Source organism: Phycodurus eques, chromosome 11, assembly GCF_024500275.1.
Source record: "Phycodurus eques isolate BA_2022a chromosome 11, UOR_Pequ_1.1, whole genome shotgun sequence".
Lineage (NCBI taxonomy): Eukaryota > Metazoa > Chordata > Actinopteri > Syngnathiformes > Syngnathidae > Phycodurus > Phycodurus eques.
Window position 1 is genome coordinate 25,580,230 of NC_084535.1, and position 20,441 is coordinate 25,600,670.

Consider the following 20,441-nt stretch of genomic DNA (forward strand, 5'->3'; position numbering starts at 1 on the left):
ACCGCCTTGTGTGCACCGAGTTCCAACATCTATAAATAATGCTGTGTGATGAGCGCTCCGCTTGAATTTTATTTTATTTTTTAGCATTTCCTGTCGACACGCTGCTTACACAGAGTAAAAGCGGACGAGGCTGAGGACAGGGGAAGGGTGCGTGAAGTAGGATGCTAAAGCCACGCCCCCAGTAGGTATACAGTGCCGGGGTGTTTTTTTTTTGTTTTTTGTTTTTTTTCCCGCTTGACTGATTGGGAGCATTTCCGGGGTGTGCATTGTGCAAAACAACATCGGTTTGGCTTAGGACCCCCAAAAATGTCACCTCCAAAGAGACACGCTTTTATGAAGCACAGTTTAAACTGCAAGCTGCAAGCGTGGAGGAAAATGGGAATTGAGCAGCCGCGAGATAATTCAAGATCAACGAATCCATGGTTCGCAAGTGGAGGGAGCAGGAAAACGAGCTTCGCCAAGTCAAGAAGACGAAGCGGAGTTTCCGCGGAAAAAAACGGAAAAGAAAACGCGGAAACAAGGCGAGGTGGCCAGACTTGGAAGACCAACTCGAGCAATGGATTAATGAGCAACGATCAGCCGGGAGAAGCGTCTCTACAGTCACCATTCGACTGAGTGCAATAACTCGGGGCTTGCCATCACTCCAGGAGGCTTGACGAACTGCTGGACATCCGCGTAAACAGAGCGTTCAAAGTGAAGTCAGTGGCGTGGGAGCCATGGATGACAGATGGCGAACACAGCTTTACTAAGACAAGGAGGCAGCGCCGGGCGAGTTACGCCACAATTTGTGAATGGATTGTGGATGCTGGGGCTAACGTGTCTGGTTGTACTGTTGCTTTCCCACGGCAACGAGACTGACTCGAACCTGCCGTGTTTGATTGAGAACTTGCCCAGCTGTTCATTTCGGATACAGAAGAACATTTATACTTTGATGGATTTGTGGATGAGGATTGATCAAAAAATAACGTGAGTACATTGTTAAATATTTCACTAAAGTAAAACCGAACTCAGTTTTGCTCCCGCTGCCTTTTTAAAAGCATTGTTTTAACGTGGATGCATGCTACTGTATGTTTTAAGCTAGCGTATGTCTTACCATGCCTGCACCCAATAATACGGTGCACCTTATGGATGTGTTAAATACAGAAATAGACCCCGTAACTGAGACTGCGCCTTTTAATACGGTGCGCCCTATGGTTGTGAAAATGCGGTACTTTATTTTATGTTGTTCTTCATGGTTGAGGTATTAAAAGAAAGCAAAAATGACTAACTTGTATTATGGAATCATGCAGTAATACAACACACACATTAAGTATGGTATATTGTACTTCTGAATTATTATCAATGCCAAAATATTTTGTTTTCAAAGTTGCTGACTGTTAGGCATAGCAAAAAACTCTCTCATGACCAAAATTCCCAAATGGTTAATAGATGGGTTTGTTTCTTCTTTTGCAGATTGCTCACCTATCTACAGAGCGCCCAGGCCCCACGCCAAGCTCAGGTCGGGCGCTTGACAAGAGGTAGGAGAGTCTGTCCATGATGGATGAAGCCACAGACAAGGCAGCAATGTTCTGGTTGATCTTCTTGAGCTCACAAACAATGGCACTGGCAACCAGCTTCAGCACATGGTGAGGAAGCTGGAACGTTACTGTCGCCCACTGAGAGCAAGAGGGGGGGCAAAAGCATTTCAGGATTAGTGTAAAAATAATCAGATCAGAGAAGATATTTGCTCGCTTCATTTCATCATTTAGTAACACATTAATATGTCTTAATTGAATTGTTTCCATCAGCATCACGATGCACAACAATGGATTTCTTCATTGGGATTCTCCAACCCCATCCATAATTAAACTATTCCAACTGTGCAAAACTAAAAATGGTCAGCATCCGCATATTTGTAGAAAAAAAACAATTTTTTTTAAATAAAATAAAATAGAAATACATTTATATAGTGACCTAAACTTGAGAAAGCTAAAACACACAGAATATATAAGAAATTGGAGCAGGGCATGAAAAACAGGACTTCTGGAGAGTGTTCTGTTTTTTTGTAAAGGTGTCCAAGATCATTGTTTTATTATTATGGAATTCTGGATTGACAAGATTTTTTACTCTCATCCTGAAGCCAAAACCTGTGATTCAACAGTAAGAGCATGAAGTTGAGTGAAGCTGTCAGACCAACCTTGGCCACTTTGTGATTGGCTGCTGTCTCATGTGAGGTATTCTTCAGGCCTTCTTTTAGCTGGACGAAAAAGAGTTCATAGCCCTTTGTGTTTGAAACGTCAATCTTTTCCTGACAGGCTGACAGCAGATGCTGGGCCTAGGAAGACAAAACAAATTCATTGGTCAAAACAATGCAGATTTTATTTCTTACCATGGGCGCAATTTTCTCCTGAATACATTTAACATAAGGGACCTGGTTTTGCTGAGTAAAATCCATACAGTGGGTATAAAAAGTATTCAGACCCCCTTAAATTTTTCACTCTGTTATATTGCAGACATTTGTTAAATATTTTAAGTTCATTTTTTCCCTCAATGTACACACAGCACCACGTATTGACAGAAAAAAACGGAATTGTTGATTTTTTTGCAAATTTATTCAAAAAGAAAAACTGAAATAGCACACAGCCATAAGTATTCAGACCCTTTGCTGTGACACTAATATTTAACTCAGGTGGTGTCGATTTCTTCTGATCATCCTTGAGATGGTTCTCCACCTTCATTGGAGTCCAGCTGTGTTTGATTATACTGATTGGACTTGATTATGAAAGTCACACACCTGTCTATACTAGATTTTACACCGATCTGATCAGTGTTATCAGGATCGGACAATAATTAGCATTTTATGCTGATCGGCTTTCATGTCATAAATCGTCGATCCGATCGGCTCCGCACAAGACATTTAACTCCAAGTCTTCGTCGCGTATGAATCCAAAAGCTAGTTTATTTTTAGGCTTCTCACGTGTCTTGTTGCGCAATACTGCAACTATCTGATGGCCAATAAAGTTTTTTCAATCTTGTCAGTGGAAAAAAAACACGTCGGTGTGGGACTATTTTGCGGTGTCTCAGACAAACAACACGCAACTTATTTGCAGTCTGCACAACTGAAGTACGTCGTGGGGATCGTCATCTAAATGCTTCAACACAACAAATTAGATCGAGCACCTGAAGAATGTGCACGAGGAGCATGCCGCGAGCATCGCAGCGTGGGGGGAAAAGAAAAAAAAAAGAAAAAAAGAGAATAATTTGAGCTGGGACGGGCTCCAGCACACCCATAACCCTCGTGAGGATACGCTGTACATAAAATAGATGGACATCTCTGGAGAGACCTGAAAATGGCTGCCCACCAATGTTCACCATCCAATCTGCAAGGAGGAATGGCAGAGGATCCCAAAATCCAGGTGTGAAAAACTTGTTGAATCATTCCCAAAAAGACTCATGGCTGAATTAGCTCAAAAGGGTGCTTCTACTCAATATTGAGCAAAGGGTCTGAATACTTATTATGGCTGTGTGATATTTCAGTTTTTCTTTTTTAATAAATTCGCAAAATTTTCAACAATTAGTTTTTGATGAGATTAATGAGGGGAAAAATGAATTTAACATTAGTCCCGGTTCCAATCGGTTCTCGATTTTTGATGCCCAACCCTATTCGTAAATAAGTATGTCAGAATATTCACATTTTCGTGAAATTAAAAGTGATGTGATATCATCGTGGGCTTGTCTCAGCATAAAATAATGAGTCGTGCTTAAACTGTAGTTTTGTGCAATCTCCAAGAAGTTAAACCGCTGAGTCAGGCTGTAGAGTGCTTCACTTCCTCATCTGAGTGTAAACGCACCTGATTGGACACGTGTGTAAATCAAAAGAAATACACGGATTGGCTGACAGGACCGCGTGAAATTCGGTTCCCAGTTTCGATGCCTACAGTCCGCCAACCCCGAAGAAGAACGCGCACAAAGATGTGCTTGTGCCCAACGGCGGTAGCAAACAAAAGTGTGCCTTAACTAATAATTAATAAATGACCCAATTAATTAATTAATGACCAGTCACCTCAGTACAACGCTGAGATTTAGACTATTTTGCAAAGGAGGCTTCCACGATGTGTATAAGTCTGATCTGCTCCCTCCCACTCCGAGCCTCAGCCTCCAACACACGGAACTTCAGTCAAGTCCAGTGGGTGAGTGAAACAATAAAATACGTCTACGCCAACATTGAGACAGCTAACAAGTTGAACGGTTGGTTGCACTCTTGCACTGATGTTTTGTTTTTGATGTTTTTAGCATTTACTTTAGTCTTCAAACCAAAGTAAACACTGATGACAGACACAAAAATAAAATATAGATTACCATACTGGAAAGAAAGTAGAAAAAGTCACATTATAAGCTTAACATTGAGCTAAAACTTCACCAAAGGTCAAATTAGCAACTTTACATCACAGTGAATTGGGACAAAATTCACAAAAACGTTGTCTCACAGTATCACAAACACTAACCTTGTGTCTCATTGGTGGGTACGTAAAGGAATCAATGTTTTCCAGAGCATTTGGTTCCATTCATTACTATTTTTAGTTTTACTTTTGTTTTTACCAGTGCGAAACCATCAAAATAAAAGGCTGCATGCTCAAAACAAGAAGTACAAACCATTTGACGTGATAAAACAGTCGCAAATAACTATTTTAACAATGCTATATTTAACTGTCTGCTGAAACAATAGTTAATGAATATATTAAGTCATTTGGGTTAGTTCTACACACATTCCATTTTATTTCATAGGTTTGCTATTGATACTGGTTATAAAGAACCCAGTCAAATGTTTATTTTTGTTTATGCTGCAGGCTGTTAAGAAAATTGATGTTCATAATTTGGGCACCCTTTATATAAACCATGCAAACCTTTTTGTCCCACCCCCCTAAAAGAACCGGAATCGAGAATCGTTTGGAACCGGAATCGAAATGAGGAACCGGAATCGCTCAAATTCATACATCGCCCAACCCTATTAGTGGTGTACTAGAGAGTCGAAAGTCATGGGTGAATGAACATCAAACGGAGAGGGAATAACGACTCCCGTTATAATGTACCACCTTCGCACTTACATTCCATTAGTCCCAAAAAGGCGGCACGGTGGCCGACTGGTTAGAGCGTCAGCCTCACAGTTCTGAGGACCCGGAATCCCCAGCCCTACCTGTGTGGAGTTTGCATGTTCTCCCCGTGCCTGCGTGGGTTTTCTCCGGGCACTCCGGTTTCCTCCCACATCCCAAAAACATGCATTAATTGGAAACTCTAAATTGCCCATAGGTGTGACTGAGTGCGAATGGTTGTTTGTTTGTATGTGCCTGCGATTGGCTGGCAACCAGTTCAGGGTGTACCCCACCTCCTGCCCGATGACAGCTGGGATTGGCTCCAAGCACGCCCGCGACCCTAGTGAGGAGAAGTGGCTCAGAAAATGGATGGATAGTCCCAAAAATGATGAAATAAAATAGGCCCAACTCCATATCACTGCAAAAATAAATACTTCTGTCGTCAAATTTAATATCTACATTTCAAATAGAAATAGAAGAAATCATAGAGGTTGCTCAGAAAAATAAAACATTTTACAATATCACTAAGCGGAGGAAAATAAACTATGTAGGTAGGACTCCCATGATTATTTTGTTTATGGTTACTTGGCTTTTTCTAAACCTATATTGCCTTTATAAGAGTGTTCCTGCCTTTCTAACTTGACAAATAAATCACTGTTAGTATACAAGTAGTGCAATTTTGAATGTTATAACTTTAAAAAATAAAAATAAAAAATAAAAATACAAAAATGACAATAAATTTGTCAAATTAGTGAACAGAATTTCTCAATGGACTGTTTTGTTATTGTGAGCATACCATGATTATTGTTGCAGCAATAATAGTATTTTGGAAAATACGAATGTAAACACTGGATGGACGGTAATATATGATGTGAAGCTCTTTCACAAAGGTTTTTCGATATTCCTGCTTTTACCTCTTTTCCCCTCCTGGACCGTCAACCTTCCTGTAATACCGTGAGCTTTCCCACAATAAGAAGCATACTGTGGGATTAATACAGTGATTAAACTGAACCGTGACATATAGCAAACATTTGAGTGCATTTGACCGAACAAAGCAAGCTCGGTTTGCCACGGGTAAGCAAAAATTTAAATGTTAACTTCGAGCGCTGAGAATTAATAAAAATGTACTGAAAACTAACCAAAGAAAATCGGAGATTGCTTTTGAATTGTCCATAGGCCATTCTCCCAGACACTTTGTGGCTTGTCAACATGCTTTTTGGCAAATTCCAGTCTCGCTTTTTTTTTATGATTTCTTTTCAACTATGGTGTCCACCTTGGTCATCTTCCATGAAGTCCACTTTGGCTCAAACACCAACAGATGGCGCGATCTGACACTGATGTACCTTGACCTTGGAGTTCACCTTTAATTTCTTTGGAGGTTGTTCTGGCATTTTTTTTGTTACCATTCGTATTATCTGTCTCTTCAATTTGTCATTAATTTTCCTCCTACGGCCACGTCCAGGGAGGTACAGTCCCGTAGAACTTAAATTTCTGAATAATATCTGCAACTGTAGTCACAGGAACATCAAGCTGCTTGGAGAGGGTCTGATGGCCTTTTTACCTTTAACATGCTTATCTATATTTTGTTTCTAATCTCCTGAGACAACTCTCTCCTTCACTTCCCCTGGTCCATGTTTAGTGTAGTACGCACCTTGTCACCAATCAGCACAGTTACTTGTCACTCTTTCAATGGGTTCACTGACTGATTACAATATTGAATACACCTATGATTCTAATTAGAGGACACACCTTGTTTGAACATGTCCCTAAAGTCAAATTATTTTCATTATTTTCTCGGGGTAACATCATTTTTTTCCAGGCCTGTTTCATGAGTTTGTTCATGTGTTTGTTTTTTAAACACTTGATATAGCCAACAAATCAGTCTTTCCTGTAGGCCCAGCCTAAATGTTATGATCAAATATGAATAAAAAATATTTATTTTACTATTAAATTGTAAAAAGAAAAACCCTCCATCGCAGTAGTATATTGACTTATTGATTTAACTTCATGCCTTGTAAAAATGTATACTGTAATATGATGCTCCTGTCAGTCGCTCTTGTCAGTGCCAGCTGAACAGAGAGATAAAAGGGAGAGTTACATGAATGACGCTTTTCATCACCAAGGTGTGAGTATAAAAGCGGCTGAAATGGTAAACTACATTAAATGTTCATTTATGTTCTTATCAATTAAAGTAAAGTGTTAAGATGATTCACTTGTTATTTAATAATCCTCAAAGGATATAATAATCCTCAGGAAATGTGAGAATTTTCTCAAATTTAAACTTTTTTTGTTGACAGACAAATATTCTAAATCTTTGGAGCTAAATATTAATGGTCTAACTTTAGCTGTCAGATAATTGTAAGATTTCAAACGCAGTAAAAAGTGGTCTAAATTAAATAAGGGAGCAAGGGGGGCATGACTATGTTTGCCTTAGGCACCCAAATGAGTAGCCAGTTATGCCCTGGTTGGAGCCAGCGCCGCCACTTGGCATCACAACCAAAGTGGGATTAGCGGCTTGTGCATTGATGAAAAAGGCAGCTAGCTGGAGGTGAGAACTAATGTGAATTGTAGGACACACAAACCATCGACACACTAAACTTATGTCGCTGTAACATGCGTGCTTTAATTCAGCGCCAAGCGCAGGGAGCGCTGCTCCCTGCGGTGACAAGTCTTTCGGCCGAAAATGCACTTTTGGGCCGGAAAATATTCGGTGCATCAATAATCAAATTCTTTTACCTCAGTGACGGGAAGCTCCATCTGAACAAGATAAAGCCTGACTGTTTAATTGGACGACGGATTGAAGCATTTTACGAAGCAGGGGGGAAAAACTAAACCATTAACACCGTTCACACACGTCAGAATCCGTGCGCTCACTTTCACTTTTATCAGGCGATTTTGATTTGCATGTGGCTCACGTGGGCAATAGTCGCTTCGCCACATGTACTTTTAAACTTAGCGGCCGGCCCCTGTACTGAGGTGACGTAGCAGTGACAGACTAATTAATTTCCCGTTTCCGGTTCTGTATGACTGTGTAGCGTTCTGTATTATTTTCCCTCCAGACACATTAATTTCCCTGCTATTTTGATGTTCAGAGTTGGCTACTCTCCACTGTAACGCGGTTCGAGCCAGATACTATGTGACAAGTGTACTGTATCACCCAATCACTGATGTGTTTTCCAACTGCACGCCACGATAGCTTAGCAATTAGCATACTGTCTTCATCTTTATTCTGTTAATTAATCTTCATCCTCCCTTCGGGATAACGATACAGGTGAGAAGCTTATTCGCTGCCCTGGAGGTGATGATTAGGGATTTATAGCATGAAACAAGTATTCCTCGATACAAACAGCGGAAAGGAGGGAGGTTGGGCAACTGTTCAATGTGGACCTGTAGTTTTGTTTGTTTTTTTAACAATATAGTGAACAAAACCGCGCCCGCTGATTGTGCACTTTGCTTGCGTCATCACAACATCCTGTTTCGGTGACAAAGGTCTTTCGGCCAAAAACTGAAAATGCACTTTTGGGCCGGAAAATATTCAGTGGCCGAAAATTCGGTGCATCAATAATCAAATTATTTTACCTCAGTGACGGGAAGCTCCATCTGAACCAGATCATCAGGTTTGGTCACTGGAGGTTGGAGGGCTGTATCCAACAGCAGGATGCCATTTAGGTCCTTCCTGCATCCCACTGCATAGTCGTCAACAAAGAGCACCTTATCCACAGCAGGAAAGTACTGACATCTGACACGACCGCCAGGTTTAACTAGAAAAGACGTAAAGGAAAACAAAACATTATCAGGAGTGTCATCGTATGGCAGTGAAATAGACTAAAGTCATTGTAAGTAAATTTCATAGGTTGCAGAGTTTATATTTTTTGTATTAAAAATAAAACCTCTGGCAATGCTTTTGGTGCAAGTAACTCTATCGCCCAATCTCAATGACGCTTGTTGATGACATAATCGTATCTGTCTCAGTGTGAAAATGGTTTCAAGCACATCTGACCACAGAGCGCAGTGTTTCCCCACATATGCACAGTAGTTACTATGGCCCGGTTGGCACTGTAACCCCCCAACCCCCAACAACTTGATAAACTGCATTCTTCCAAGCCGCCCCGCTGTGCGAGACGGCCACCAAAGGACGCCTGGCGTATGTCAGCTGGACCTTAAACGAATTAGCAGCTTCCCGTCGGATCTGGATTCCAGATATCAAAGACCCTTGTGATGTGCAGAACTGGTAGCGACCAAAAGGTTGAACACGCTCAACCACTGGGAAAATTGCTGGAACTCAGACGACACCTGTTGGCATTTGAGAGTTACTGCAATGTGTGGACTCTCATTTGATGCATCTCTAACTGAAGATAAATGTCTGTTTTGATATTTGAAAAACTTAGCAGAAATATTCCAAATGTATGCCTTGATGTCTGTGTCATGGTTTCAGCTTTACAGGTCCAGCTGCAAGACTTTGAGACTGATTTGAAGCTAAACAGTATGAAATGTTATTGAACCATCAGCAGCTGATTTGCCAAGTCTAAAGTTTCAACCATCTTTCTGTATGCTTGACCTATGAGTAAGAATACAAAGTTAGGAGTATTTTATATTAACAGAAGATGTTTACACCATTTTCATGGCTAAATTGTAGAAGAGAATTCAAGTTGATGGGTGTGGTCTTCTTCAGTCTCCCCCGTCTCTTAGACACATCTCATGGGTATTTAACCTTTGACTCCCGCCTCTTCTCTCTTGTGTCCTGTTTCTCTGCTGTTCTTGCTGGCTAATCTCTCCAACCATGGGGTGGCTTCGGCTAAGCCCCTGCCCCTTCCTTTGTTCTTTCGTGCCACCACGTGGGCGACCGACCGCCTCACCAAGACGGCGGCGCTTTCGATCGAAAAAGCCATGCGGCTGTGATCGCTTTTCCCAGCAGTGATCTGTTGGCGGAGACTCAGTAAGCAGATACCGGCATTCCGTACCGGTCACACACGTAGTTGAGAGCAAGAACAGGGCCGCCACAAGTTCAATCGGCAGGAAAGTTACAAGCGCACCCTGACGGGAACTCAACTTTCTTTCTTCAACCAAACTTGCTTCGTTTTCCTCCTGAGATCCACGGAGAGACCATCCCCAAAGACCAGCTGATCTACGGTCGTGAGTAGCACAACAATCGGTGCCAAAATGTACAAGATTAGTGCCTAATAATTTTGGGGAAAATACTAACTTCACACAAGTTTCAACTTTGTGCTCTCTCACTCTGACTCAACACAATAAATGCTCACATTTTCATTTTTAGCCCAGCAACACACGATGTCCTATTAGCCCTATTAGTAGGATTTACACGATCAGGATTTTTGGGGGCGATCACCAAGTTTAAAAAAACGATAACCGATCACCGATCCGATCACAAGATGGAGGAATGTGTCTATTTAAATGACCTGTTCATTTACTGTACATACTTGTGTACTTAATTGCTCCAAAAAATATATTTACAATAAATAATGTATCTTTGTTCTTCTATTTATGCCAGTGAGGCGTAGTGACAGACAGAACAAATTAATGGTCTTCTATTAGATGGCAGGAAGTAAATACTGTACAGGACGACGCACTCGACCTACGATGTTTCGACTTTACGACGCCCGTGCCTCGTCCGCCATTTTGTCCCAGCACCACAGTGTTTCTGCTTAGCTAGTGCATAGTGCTTGTCTGTGTTTGTGCAGCGGGAGTATCTTTACCTTTTTCTCCCTCTTTTTTTCACACTCTCAGCCGTAATGGTATGTACAGCATCTTTTTTTAAATCTTTTTCATGTATTTTAGTTTCTTTGTACGAAGTGTTAACCTTTCCTGCTCCGGTCACCTAACCGTGGTCGAGAGACGCAGGGGTTAACTCCCTTCTCTCGGCAACAATAAAGGCACGAAGCACCGATTTGCTGCTTTAATGGCTTTATTAGCTCCTCTGCACATTCAATGTCAACGGGTCCTTCCACTAATCGCTACTCTTCCCTGGTCGCAGTCACTACACTTGCTACTGTACACACTCGCACCGGCGTCCACTCCTTCCTCCTTCACAGTCCCGTCTCACTCACACATCGACGCACACGCCCACACACATTGAGCTTAGAAATCCCAGACAGCCAACACGTAATGCCCGGATCAAACTACAAGACAAATTTGTAATAAAATCTTGTATTCCGATACCACCGCATCGCGTTTTTTACGATCATTGGGCTTCATCTTGTCAACTCAAATGTGACCGGATACACTCGTTACCGTGGCGACGACAACAAGAGTGGTTAGCACGTCTGCCTCCAGTTCGGAGGACCCGGTCAAATCCGGCCTCGCCTGTATGGAGTTTGCATGCTCTCCTCGTGCCTGCGTGGGTTTTCTCCGGGTACTGCGGTTTCCTCCCATATCCCAAAAACAGGCATGGTAGGTTACTTGAAGGCTCTAAATTGCCCATAGGTGTGAATATGGGTGTGAATGGTTGTTTGTTTATATGTGCCCCGCGAATGGTTAGCGACCGGTTCAGGGTGTACTCCGCCTCTCGCCCAGAGTGAGCTGGGATAGGCTCCAGCACCTCCGTGAACGGTGTCTATAAACTTAGATAATTAGTGTTATTATTCGTATTTTTCCCTGGAGGTAAGAGGAAGCAGTCAAATTCTGGGAGGCGTTTATCTTCAAAAGTCACATGGAACCTAAGGCCTGGTACACACAGTTTTCAAATCTTACATTTTTTTTTTATTTTATTTTTTTTATCTGCCACAGACCCCATAGATTAAGATAAAAAAAAAAAACATGTATTTAACAGTTGTGGTCGGACTGCGTGTGGATATACGCCGATAAGTAAGATGGCGCCTACCCGTGTGGTTGCCTCGGTTACGTCCTCTCTAGTATTGTCTATGTTTTTGTGTTTTACGTTCGTCTTTGGAGACATTACGCGACTCACACAAGTCAAGACTTGCTAAACATTAGGTAGCCTACCTCGGACATTCTTTCAACAACTTTCGAAACTCCGTTCAGTTTTTTCTCAGAGTTACTCACCGGTGGGACGGCTGCGCTCTTAGGGTGCAGGAAGGTGAAGGCAACGAAGGGGGAAGCGCACCGGTATCCAAGTAAAGCTCCGTAAGAGAGGATGGCACCGTAATGCTTCCGGGCTTCCAACTACACCGGCGAGACCGCATCGCGGAGTTATCGGGGAAAACAAAACGTGGCAGGATATGCTTCTCTATCAATGAAAAATGGAGTACCGACGTCACGGAGCTCAGCACACACTGCAGCCCGGACTTGAAGTCGCTGTTTTTGAACTGTAAGCCAGTCTACTCGCCGCGTGAGCTCGCATCTTTCATTCTCGCTGGTGTTTACATTCCTCTCCCTTTGTTTATGTGTGCCCTGCGATTGGCTGGCGACCGGTTCAGGGTGTACCCCGCTTCCTGCCTGGGATGTGCTGGGATGTGCTCCAGCATGCCCATGACCCTAGTGAGGATAAGCGGTGTAGAAGCTGGCTGGATGAATAGATGGTTTGGCAAAAATAATATTCCACCCCAGTGAAAACGAATGAAATTCCATTCAGATTCGGCCTGTTTATTCCAATTGAGGTGTTTATATGGAGCATTTTTATTTGGTTTGGGCTTCTATACACCGATTACAATTGGAATAGGCTCCATGTAAACCAGGGTAGTCTTGCAGCTCTTTATTTCAGACCCAGGGGGATCCATATCACAGAGTAAAGAAAATCTATTTTATATAAAAACAATAAACGAAAGTATAAAAAATTATAACAACAACAACGATTTAAAAGCGTCAAATAAAATATAATAATGATAAAAAATTATAAGGCCGGGCCTTATTTTTCATGATTTCAGAGGCATTAAAAAAACAATATCGGTTATCATGATAGTTTTGGGGAAAACATATCATCTTAGAATTGTCTTTATTGTGACAGGCCTATGACTGATAGTTTAGACTTTTATTTAGTCTTTATATCAACAATTTGCCCACCATTTGTTCTGAAGCTGAGTGCGTAATGTATGCAGACGACTCGGTTTTCTTTGTTCATGGTCGCTCCAAAGATACTGTTGCTGCTAAACTCACTAATACAATGTCATGTGCCACAACTTGGTTGCAGGAGTGCTGTCTACAGCTAAGCGTTTCTAAAACTGTAGCCATGTATTTCACTAAAACAAATAAGAGTATCACCTGACCCCGACATACTTGCTAATGGAGAAAAAATGCAAATTGTCAGCCAATACAAATCACTTGGGTTCATAATAGATTCACATTTTCGTGCAATTCGAAATGAAATGTCAACTGAAGCTGCAAAAATTTACTTGCATTCAATGATTCTTAGTCACTTCAACTATTGCATAACCAGTTGGTCCCAGACTGGTCAGAATGCAAAAAAACCCTTGGAAGTTTTGTACAAACAAGTAATTAAAGTCATGGATAGAAAACCAAGGCACTATCATCACTGTGCAATATAAAAAACAAATACAATCTTTTAAACTGGGACAGTCTTCACATATTTGCAGATTTTAATTTGACTTATAAAGTACTGCATGATTTGGCTGCAGCTCGTCTGGCTGAGTTCATCAGCCAAAGAAACAGCTCTGAGCGTGTCACTCGAGGCTCTGTCAGAGGTGACTGTCTCATTCCTCTGCGCAGGAGCACTTTCAGTAAATCAGCCTGGTAAGTGAGGAGCGCTGGTGAGTGGAACTCAGTACCTGAGGAGGTTAAACTGCTTACAACATACAAGGCTTTCACAAAAAAACTGAAATGTGGCTAGTTAACACCTATAGCTGCCAACACTAAAAGACAAGTATGTTATGATGTTTTCATGTTATGATCAAATGATTTGTGGTTTTATTCTCTCTTAATAGTATAGTAAGTCTTTGATTATCTATCCTGTATTATATTGTCTTGTAGATGTATTTTACTGCTTTTTTACATCATGGCCAGGGGACAACAGATGAAAACTAGCTTTCTGGCTAATTCTGGCTTTTTTAACCATGTGTACTTCATGTGTTTTATGAAATTGCATTATCCCCTTTCAAATAAACTGATTAACAATAACAAACCCCCTTCAAAAACTGAACAAAAATTGATTCTAGAGGGAGGGAGGAGTCTATTAAATCAGATTACCGTAGTTTCCGCACTATAAAGCGCACTTAAAAGCCTTTAATTTTCTCAAAAATCGACGGTGCGCCTTTTAACCCGGTGCACCTTTGTGTGTGCACCGAGTTCCAAAATCTGTAAAAATGTGCGATTTTGGTAAGCGCTCCGCTTGATTGACTGTTGGACCATTTCCCACCGACATAGGGATGTAATGCGTACACTACATACGCCGGCAGCGATAAACCAATTGGAGAACATTACGTAAAGCTACGTACAGTACGTACGCTTAATTCCGCCACGCCTCCGGTCGGTACACTGTACTACCGGTATGCTGCAAAACAACATTTGTTTGGCTAAGGACCCCCAAAAATGGCATCAGCAAAGAGACATGCTTACGACGCACAATTCAACCTACAGCCTATCTGTTACGCGGTTGTAAATGGGAATAGAGCACCCGCGAGAGAATTCAAAATCAAGCACAAGATCAGCCGGGAGAAGAGTTTCTACAGTCACCATTCGACTGAAGGCAATAATGATAGCACAAGACATGAAGATTGAACACTTTCAAGGAGGTCCGTCTTGGTGCTTTCGTTTTATGAAAAGGCGCCATCTCGCCATCCACGCAAGGACTACCGTGCCGCAGTAACTGCCAGCAAACTCCAACCCCTGGACATTGGTGTAAACAGGGCGTTCAAAGTGAAGTTGCGAGCAGCGTGGGAGCGATGGACGGCGAACACAACTTTACTAAGACTCGGAGACAACACCAGGCGAGTTACGCCACAATATCTGAATGGATTGTGGATGCCTGGGCTAAGGTATCTGCTTTGAATGTTGTCAGAGCTTTCGCGAAAGCCAGAATCATTGCTGAACAGCCACCCGGCAACGAGACTGACTCCGGCAATGACGAGAGGGAACCTGGCATGTTTGATGGCGAAATTTCCCAGCTTTTCAATTCAGATATAGAAGATGAGGACTTCGATGGATTTGTGACAAAAGATTGATCAAAAAATAATGTGAATGTATTTTTAAATAAGTAGTAGAATAAAGTTCAACCAAACTCACGGTTTTGCTTCCGTTACCTTGTTGTAGCATGCGCCGAATAATACGGTGCACCTTATGTATGGCTTAAGTACAGAAATAGACCCCGTAATTTAGACTGCGCCTTACAATCCAGTGCGCCTTACGGTGCGGAAAATGCAGTAATCAGACCTCAAGCAAAATTAAAACTTGGCTATTTTGTAAACAAACAAATATTACCGATAGACTCAATTGCATAGTTTTTGCATGGGCAATAGTTTTGGTTTCTATTTTGTGCAATGTACTTCTTATCCATGTATTCTCTTGCATGCTATTTATATTACATATTTATATTTCCTATATCCACAATTGCTGCTGAAATAATTCAAATTTTCCCATTGTGGGACTAATAAAGGTTATCTGTAGACTTTACACCGATCTAACTGGACTGATTGGTATTGGCCGATAATTAGCATTTTATGCTGATCGGCTTTCATGTCATAATTCGCCGATCCCGCACCACAAAAGACATTTACTCCACATCACCACCGTGTACAGTATATTTGAATCCAAAAGCTAGTTTATTTTTAGCCTTGTCATGTGTCTTTTGGCATAGTACTGTATATATCTGACCGCCAATAAAGTTATTTATAAAAAATAAATAAATAAAAACATGTCAGCTGTGTGGGACAGACAACAAGACCCGCCTTCCTGTATCAGACGACGAGACAAATTTGGTCTTTCACGATTGCACTGTCAGACAACTGCAATAAAATCTTGTATTCCAATACCACCGCATCCCGTATTTTATAATCACTGGGCTTTATCTTGTCAACTCAAACGCGACCAGATCCACTTGTTACTATGACGACGACAACAACAACAATGGATCGCGTCATGTGTATTATAAATATAAAATGGGGAAAACCTTGTGCTGATGGTCACCAGTGCTCGGGAGAGGACTTTCATTCAAGGATTGCTTGAGGTATGTTCACGTACTTTTAATACAATACGGCTCGCAAACAGGCAACAAAACATTGTGTAGCCTAGCAAGCTAGTGCTAGCACTAACGGTTGTACGTAAACATTTCGGCGTTATGTCAAGTCATGCTCTAAAGTAATGTAATAACAATAAAGTAATTTAATTACAGTAAGTTAGCACCCATTATTTCTGTCATGTTGTAATATTGGTTTTGACCTGACTGATTAGAATACATGACCTGAATAGAGAACACTTTAGAAGATACTCAGTATTCAGTACACGTGTCTATAGTAAATTAACAAGTCATTTAAATACACATTGCTCCATCTTGTGATTGGTAATCATTTTTTTAAACTCGCTGATCAGCCCCTGATCGTGTAAAGCCTAGTTATCTTATATTACAAATATTAGTATACTTTTAACCTGCCCACGTTCTGAAGTGACAGATACGGTGTATATTTATACCTCTAAACACGTATTAATTGGCCTGTTATTTTGTTTTTCAAATCTAGTTACTCTCTGCGAAAATGTGGTTCCCGCCAGACCTATGTGAGAAGAGTACTGCATCACCAAATCACAATGTTTTGCAACAGCCTGTAACGAAAGCTTTGAAATTAGCATGGCTTTGACATCGTCTACGACTATAAACTCCTTGCCCTCCCTTCATGACACTTGTAAGATGCATATTAAGAAGTGTAGCTTATTCGCAAACACGGAGGCGATGATTAGTGGCTTACGATGCGTTGACACCGGACGTAAAGAGAACTTTCGCCTCCACGGCTTGGTAGCCAGGAGACAAAATAAAATTGGGTGCACCAAGCACCTGTTCAATGTGGACGCCAGTAATGTTGGATGCTGGACCCCCTGCCCCCGCCCCCATATCTGAAACAATCAGTGTTACTGTGTGACTGTAACTTTCTATTTACTATTTCTCAACGGAAAATGATACTTATATCACAGCAATTGTCTTGAAAAGCTCCATCAGTGAACGCTGCTGTAAATTCTGTGTAAATCAATGACTCGTTTACACACACCTACAAGATGAGACCTAGACAATTTGGTTTGTCTATTGAAAATGTAGCCCTTGTTTTCAGTATCAAGTACTTCTCGCAATGCCAACAATTTAAATGCTGAACAGTAATTGACAGTGCGCATGGTGGTGTAAAATGATGCGACTAAAGCAGTTTAGAACAAGGGGCCAAAACCAGCCCACTCGGTGGTACAATCCAGCCAGCAGGATGAATTTCAAAGTGAAATAATACATAAAACATTGTCATGGTGGGGACTAAGGATAATTTTGAGATTATGCTCATGTAGAAAATGAAGTGGTAATAATTCCTAGGTCTTCGTAAATTGATTTAAAGTATAACAAGACACGGTGGACAACTGGTTAGCACATCTGCCTCATAGTTCTGAGAACCGCGGTTCAAATCCGACCATACCTGTGCAGAGTTTGCATGTTCTCCCCAGGGCCTGCGTGGGTTTTCTCTGGGTACTCTGGTTTCCTCCCACATTCCAAAAACATGCATGGTAGGTTAATTGAAGACTAACAGTCAGCTGAGATAGGGGCCAGCATGCCCGTGACCCCAGTGACGATAAGCGGTACGGAAAATGGATGGATGATTGATCAGTTTTCTGACATTAAAGTACGTTAAGCTCTTATATTCTTACGCTCAGCATTTTAGACTGTCCCTTATTATGCACACCTGTAGGTGACAAACTAAAGCAAAATGTTCTCAATAAATCTGAGGTTGTTTAGTAAAATGATGAACAAAAATGTCATTAAATCTAAAGACATTCCTAATTTACTTGTTTGCTTTAAAGCAAAGGCAAAAAGTTATTGTTATTTGTTACTAAAATAAGTATGATATGATTTAGTGTGCTGGCCTCTTTTACATCAAATCAGGCTGTACATCGCCCCTGAACTACAATGAATTTGACACCCCTGGTTCACAGTTAGCCCGGTGGCTGCAAGCACGATCATTCAATTTCACAAAATCTACTACTTTCACGTTGATGAGTCCTTTCCGGTGTGTTTCTACATGAGACACACGCGATGTTGAGCCCTTATTGACAAAACAAACTGATGCAGAAGGTTGCGCTGTTAACGAGCGGAGTGCTCTGTAAACCAACTAGCTGTTAGCTTTCCTGGTCGATATGTCACGAATATGAGGACGCAAACAGTAACTTGGTAAACACTGTCAATACGGAAGCGACCGTTCCAACATGGTGTCAAACATGTCAACAAACCGTGTCAGTGTGTGTCTTTAAGAATCAATCGTGTTTAAATAATCTCATTAGGCCCCAAAACAACTGCTAGTAACGGCTAGCGTTAGCAAGCTGAGGTGTAAGTCTCAGTATATATGTCGTGTTGACATGCAGAAGCTGAACAAGTGTGGCTGCCCGAGTTTACCAGAGAGCTCCGGTGCTTACCGTGCTGCGCAGAGGCCTGGAGAATTGCCCCCGAAGTGCCGTCAATTACTTTGATACCCCCTTTGCTGGTGACTGCTAAGATAACGTTGAGGGCCGGGTGGTATGAAAGGCTTCGCAGGCCCTCCTCGTCGCAACGCAGGCAACCGTCTCGGAGTACAATCCAGTCCGAGGGGGTGGACGAGCCGGAGCCCGGCGAGGCCGCGGCCGCCATCTTTCCTTACTTCCCCCTTCCCGTCCCTTCTTGCTATTGCTCGGAACCGTTGACACACACACAATAAAACTAAATCTATACGACTACTTCACTCCACCGCCACTGCTGATCTCTTCTGCGGCTTCTCTTCCCGTCCGCCCGTCAGCGTAGCAGCGGCTATTCACCAACAACGCCGAGAAAGTCCCGTCAGGGTTCGCTGTCAGTTACGTGAACGTCAAACGAAAGTGGCGTAGCCGCAGCCACATCTCGCGAGGCGTCTGTGTTCAAACGAGAACAGCATTGGGCCCATTTCTGCAAGTATCAATCGTACGTTGTTTGGCACTGGCAAATGCCAAGGGCGCCTATAAAAAAAAAATCCCATGAGTATGAGTTGCTGTTATACAAATTATTGTTTTTCTTCTTCAGACAAGTTTTGACCTGGGAAACAACATATAATCACAATAACTTAGTTTGTGTACCCTTTCATGTGTGACAAATGTTTTTTTTAATCACGTTTTGTGACGTTTGTGACGTTTTAACAATACAAAAATATTTTATTATCAAAGATGTGTTATCGAAAATTAAAAAAAAAAAAACTGACTTCGGGCGAACGGCCAACTACACTCTGGACTGGTCGCCAGTCAATCACAGGGCGCAAATGGAGATACAACCATTCATCTTTGCTGACTCAATCATCCAAGGCGGCTCTTCCCTTTTTCCCTACTGCAAACAGCATACACACACAGGAAGAAGAAAACACTGCAAGTGCACAATACTGTAATTCCTATGGTGCAATTCTCTTTTTTAATCCCTCACATTTTCATACATTTTTGCACATCCAATCAAAACCATCAAAAGTGGAATCATTTCTGACGATTGTTTTGTCAGGAGACATTTTTAATATTATACATATCCATATGTTGTTGTTCTTAATGCTGTTTTGTAATGCACACAAGCATTTACTATTCATGCTTAAAGCATTTATTTCAAACATTGCAATGTCATTACTCAATGGATTAAAAATGGGTCAAAGAATAAAAGTGTTCCTTGTTTGTAAAAGGATGGGTTCTTTTTATTCCCTGTCTTGAGACATTCTCTCAGTTCAGTAAAACTGGATCTTTCCTGTAATCAGAATCATCTTTATTTGCCAAGTTTGTCAATCACACACAAGGAATTCGTCTCCGGTAGTTGGAGATACAAATATCAAAGTCAAGTCCTTGGGGGTGAGGGGGTCACATTTGGACCGTTACATAATTTTATGTGGCCAGCGAAAGCAAATCATTTGCATCAACTTCCATGATACTAAATTAAAATTGATAAACTAAATTGCTAAAAAAAATTAAAAATGTCATATGTAATTAATAACATTGTTACTGCAAGCATCTTGTAGTTACCAAACCCCTTTTAACAGTAACTCAAATAATAGAAAAACTACTAAAAATTACTATCCTTGATTTATGATTTCAGAACTAGTTATCCATCAACTTGTGTATATTTAACACTATGAGGTGATTACACATTTATATGGTTGCAGGCATAATGGCCCTGGGAAACTGGACAACTGGTCATCGCATCTGCCGCACAGTTCTGAGGACCGGCGTTGAAATCCCAGCCCCGCCTGTCTAGAGTTTGCATGTTCTCCCCGTGTCTGCGTGGGTTTT

The 20,441-nt window shown here is 41.5% G+C and overlaps 1 protein-coding gene across 6 annotated transcripts in view; it reads right to left on the reverse strand.

Moving 5' to 3' along the window:
* The window catches only part of birc6 (baculoviral IAP repeat containing 6), a 184,394-nt gene extending 165,382 nt beyond the window's left edge, over positions 1-19,012 (reverse strand). For 5 of the 6 annotated variants that reach the window (XM_061690491.1, XM_061690495.1, XM_061690492.1 and 2 more), the window contains exons 1-4: positions 18,591-19,012; positions 8,649-8,830; positions 2,177-2,314; positions 1,462-1,655 (exon numbers count right to left, since the gene is read on the reverse strand). In XM_061690491.1, coding sequence (XP_061546475.1) covers positions 1,462-1,655; positions 2,177-2,314; positions 8,649-8,830; positions 18,591-18,801 — 725 coding nt within the window. In that variant the 5' untranslated portion in view covers positions 18,802-19,012. Of the gene's footprint in view, positions 1-1,461; positions 1,656-2,176; positions 2,315-7,805; positions 7,851-8,648; positions 8,831-18,590 lie in introns of those variants that run through there. The other variant, XM_061690496.1, reaches the window with a different exon arrangement.
* Between the last annotated feature and the right edge of the window lie 1,429 nt (positions 19,013-20,441).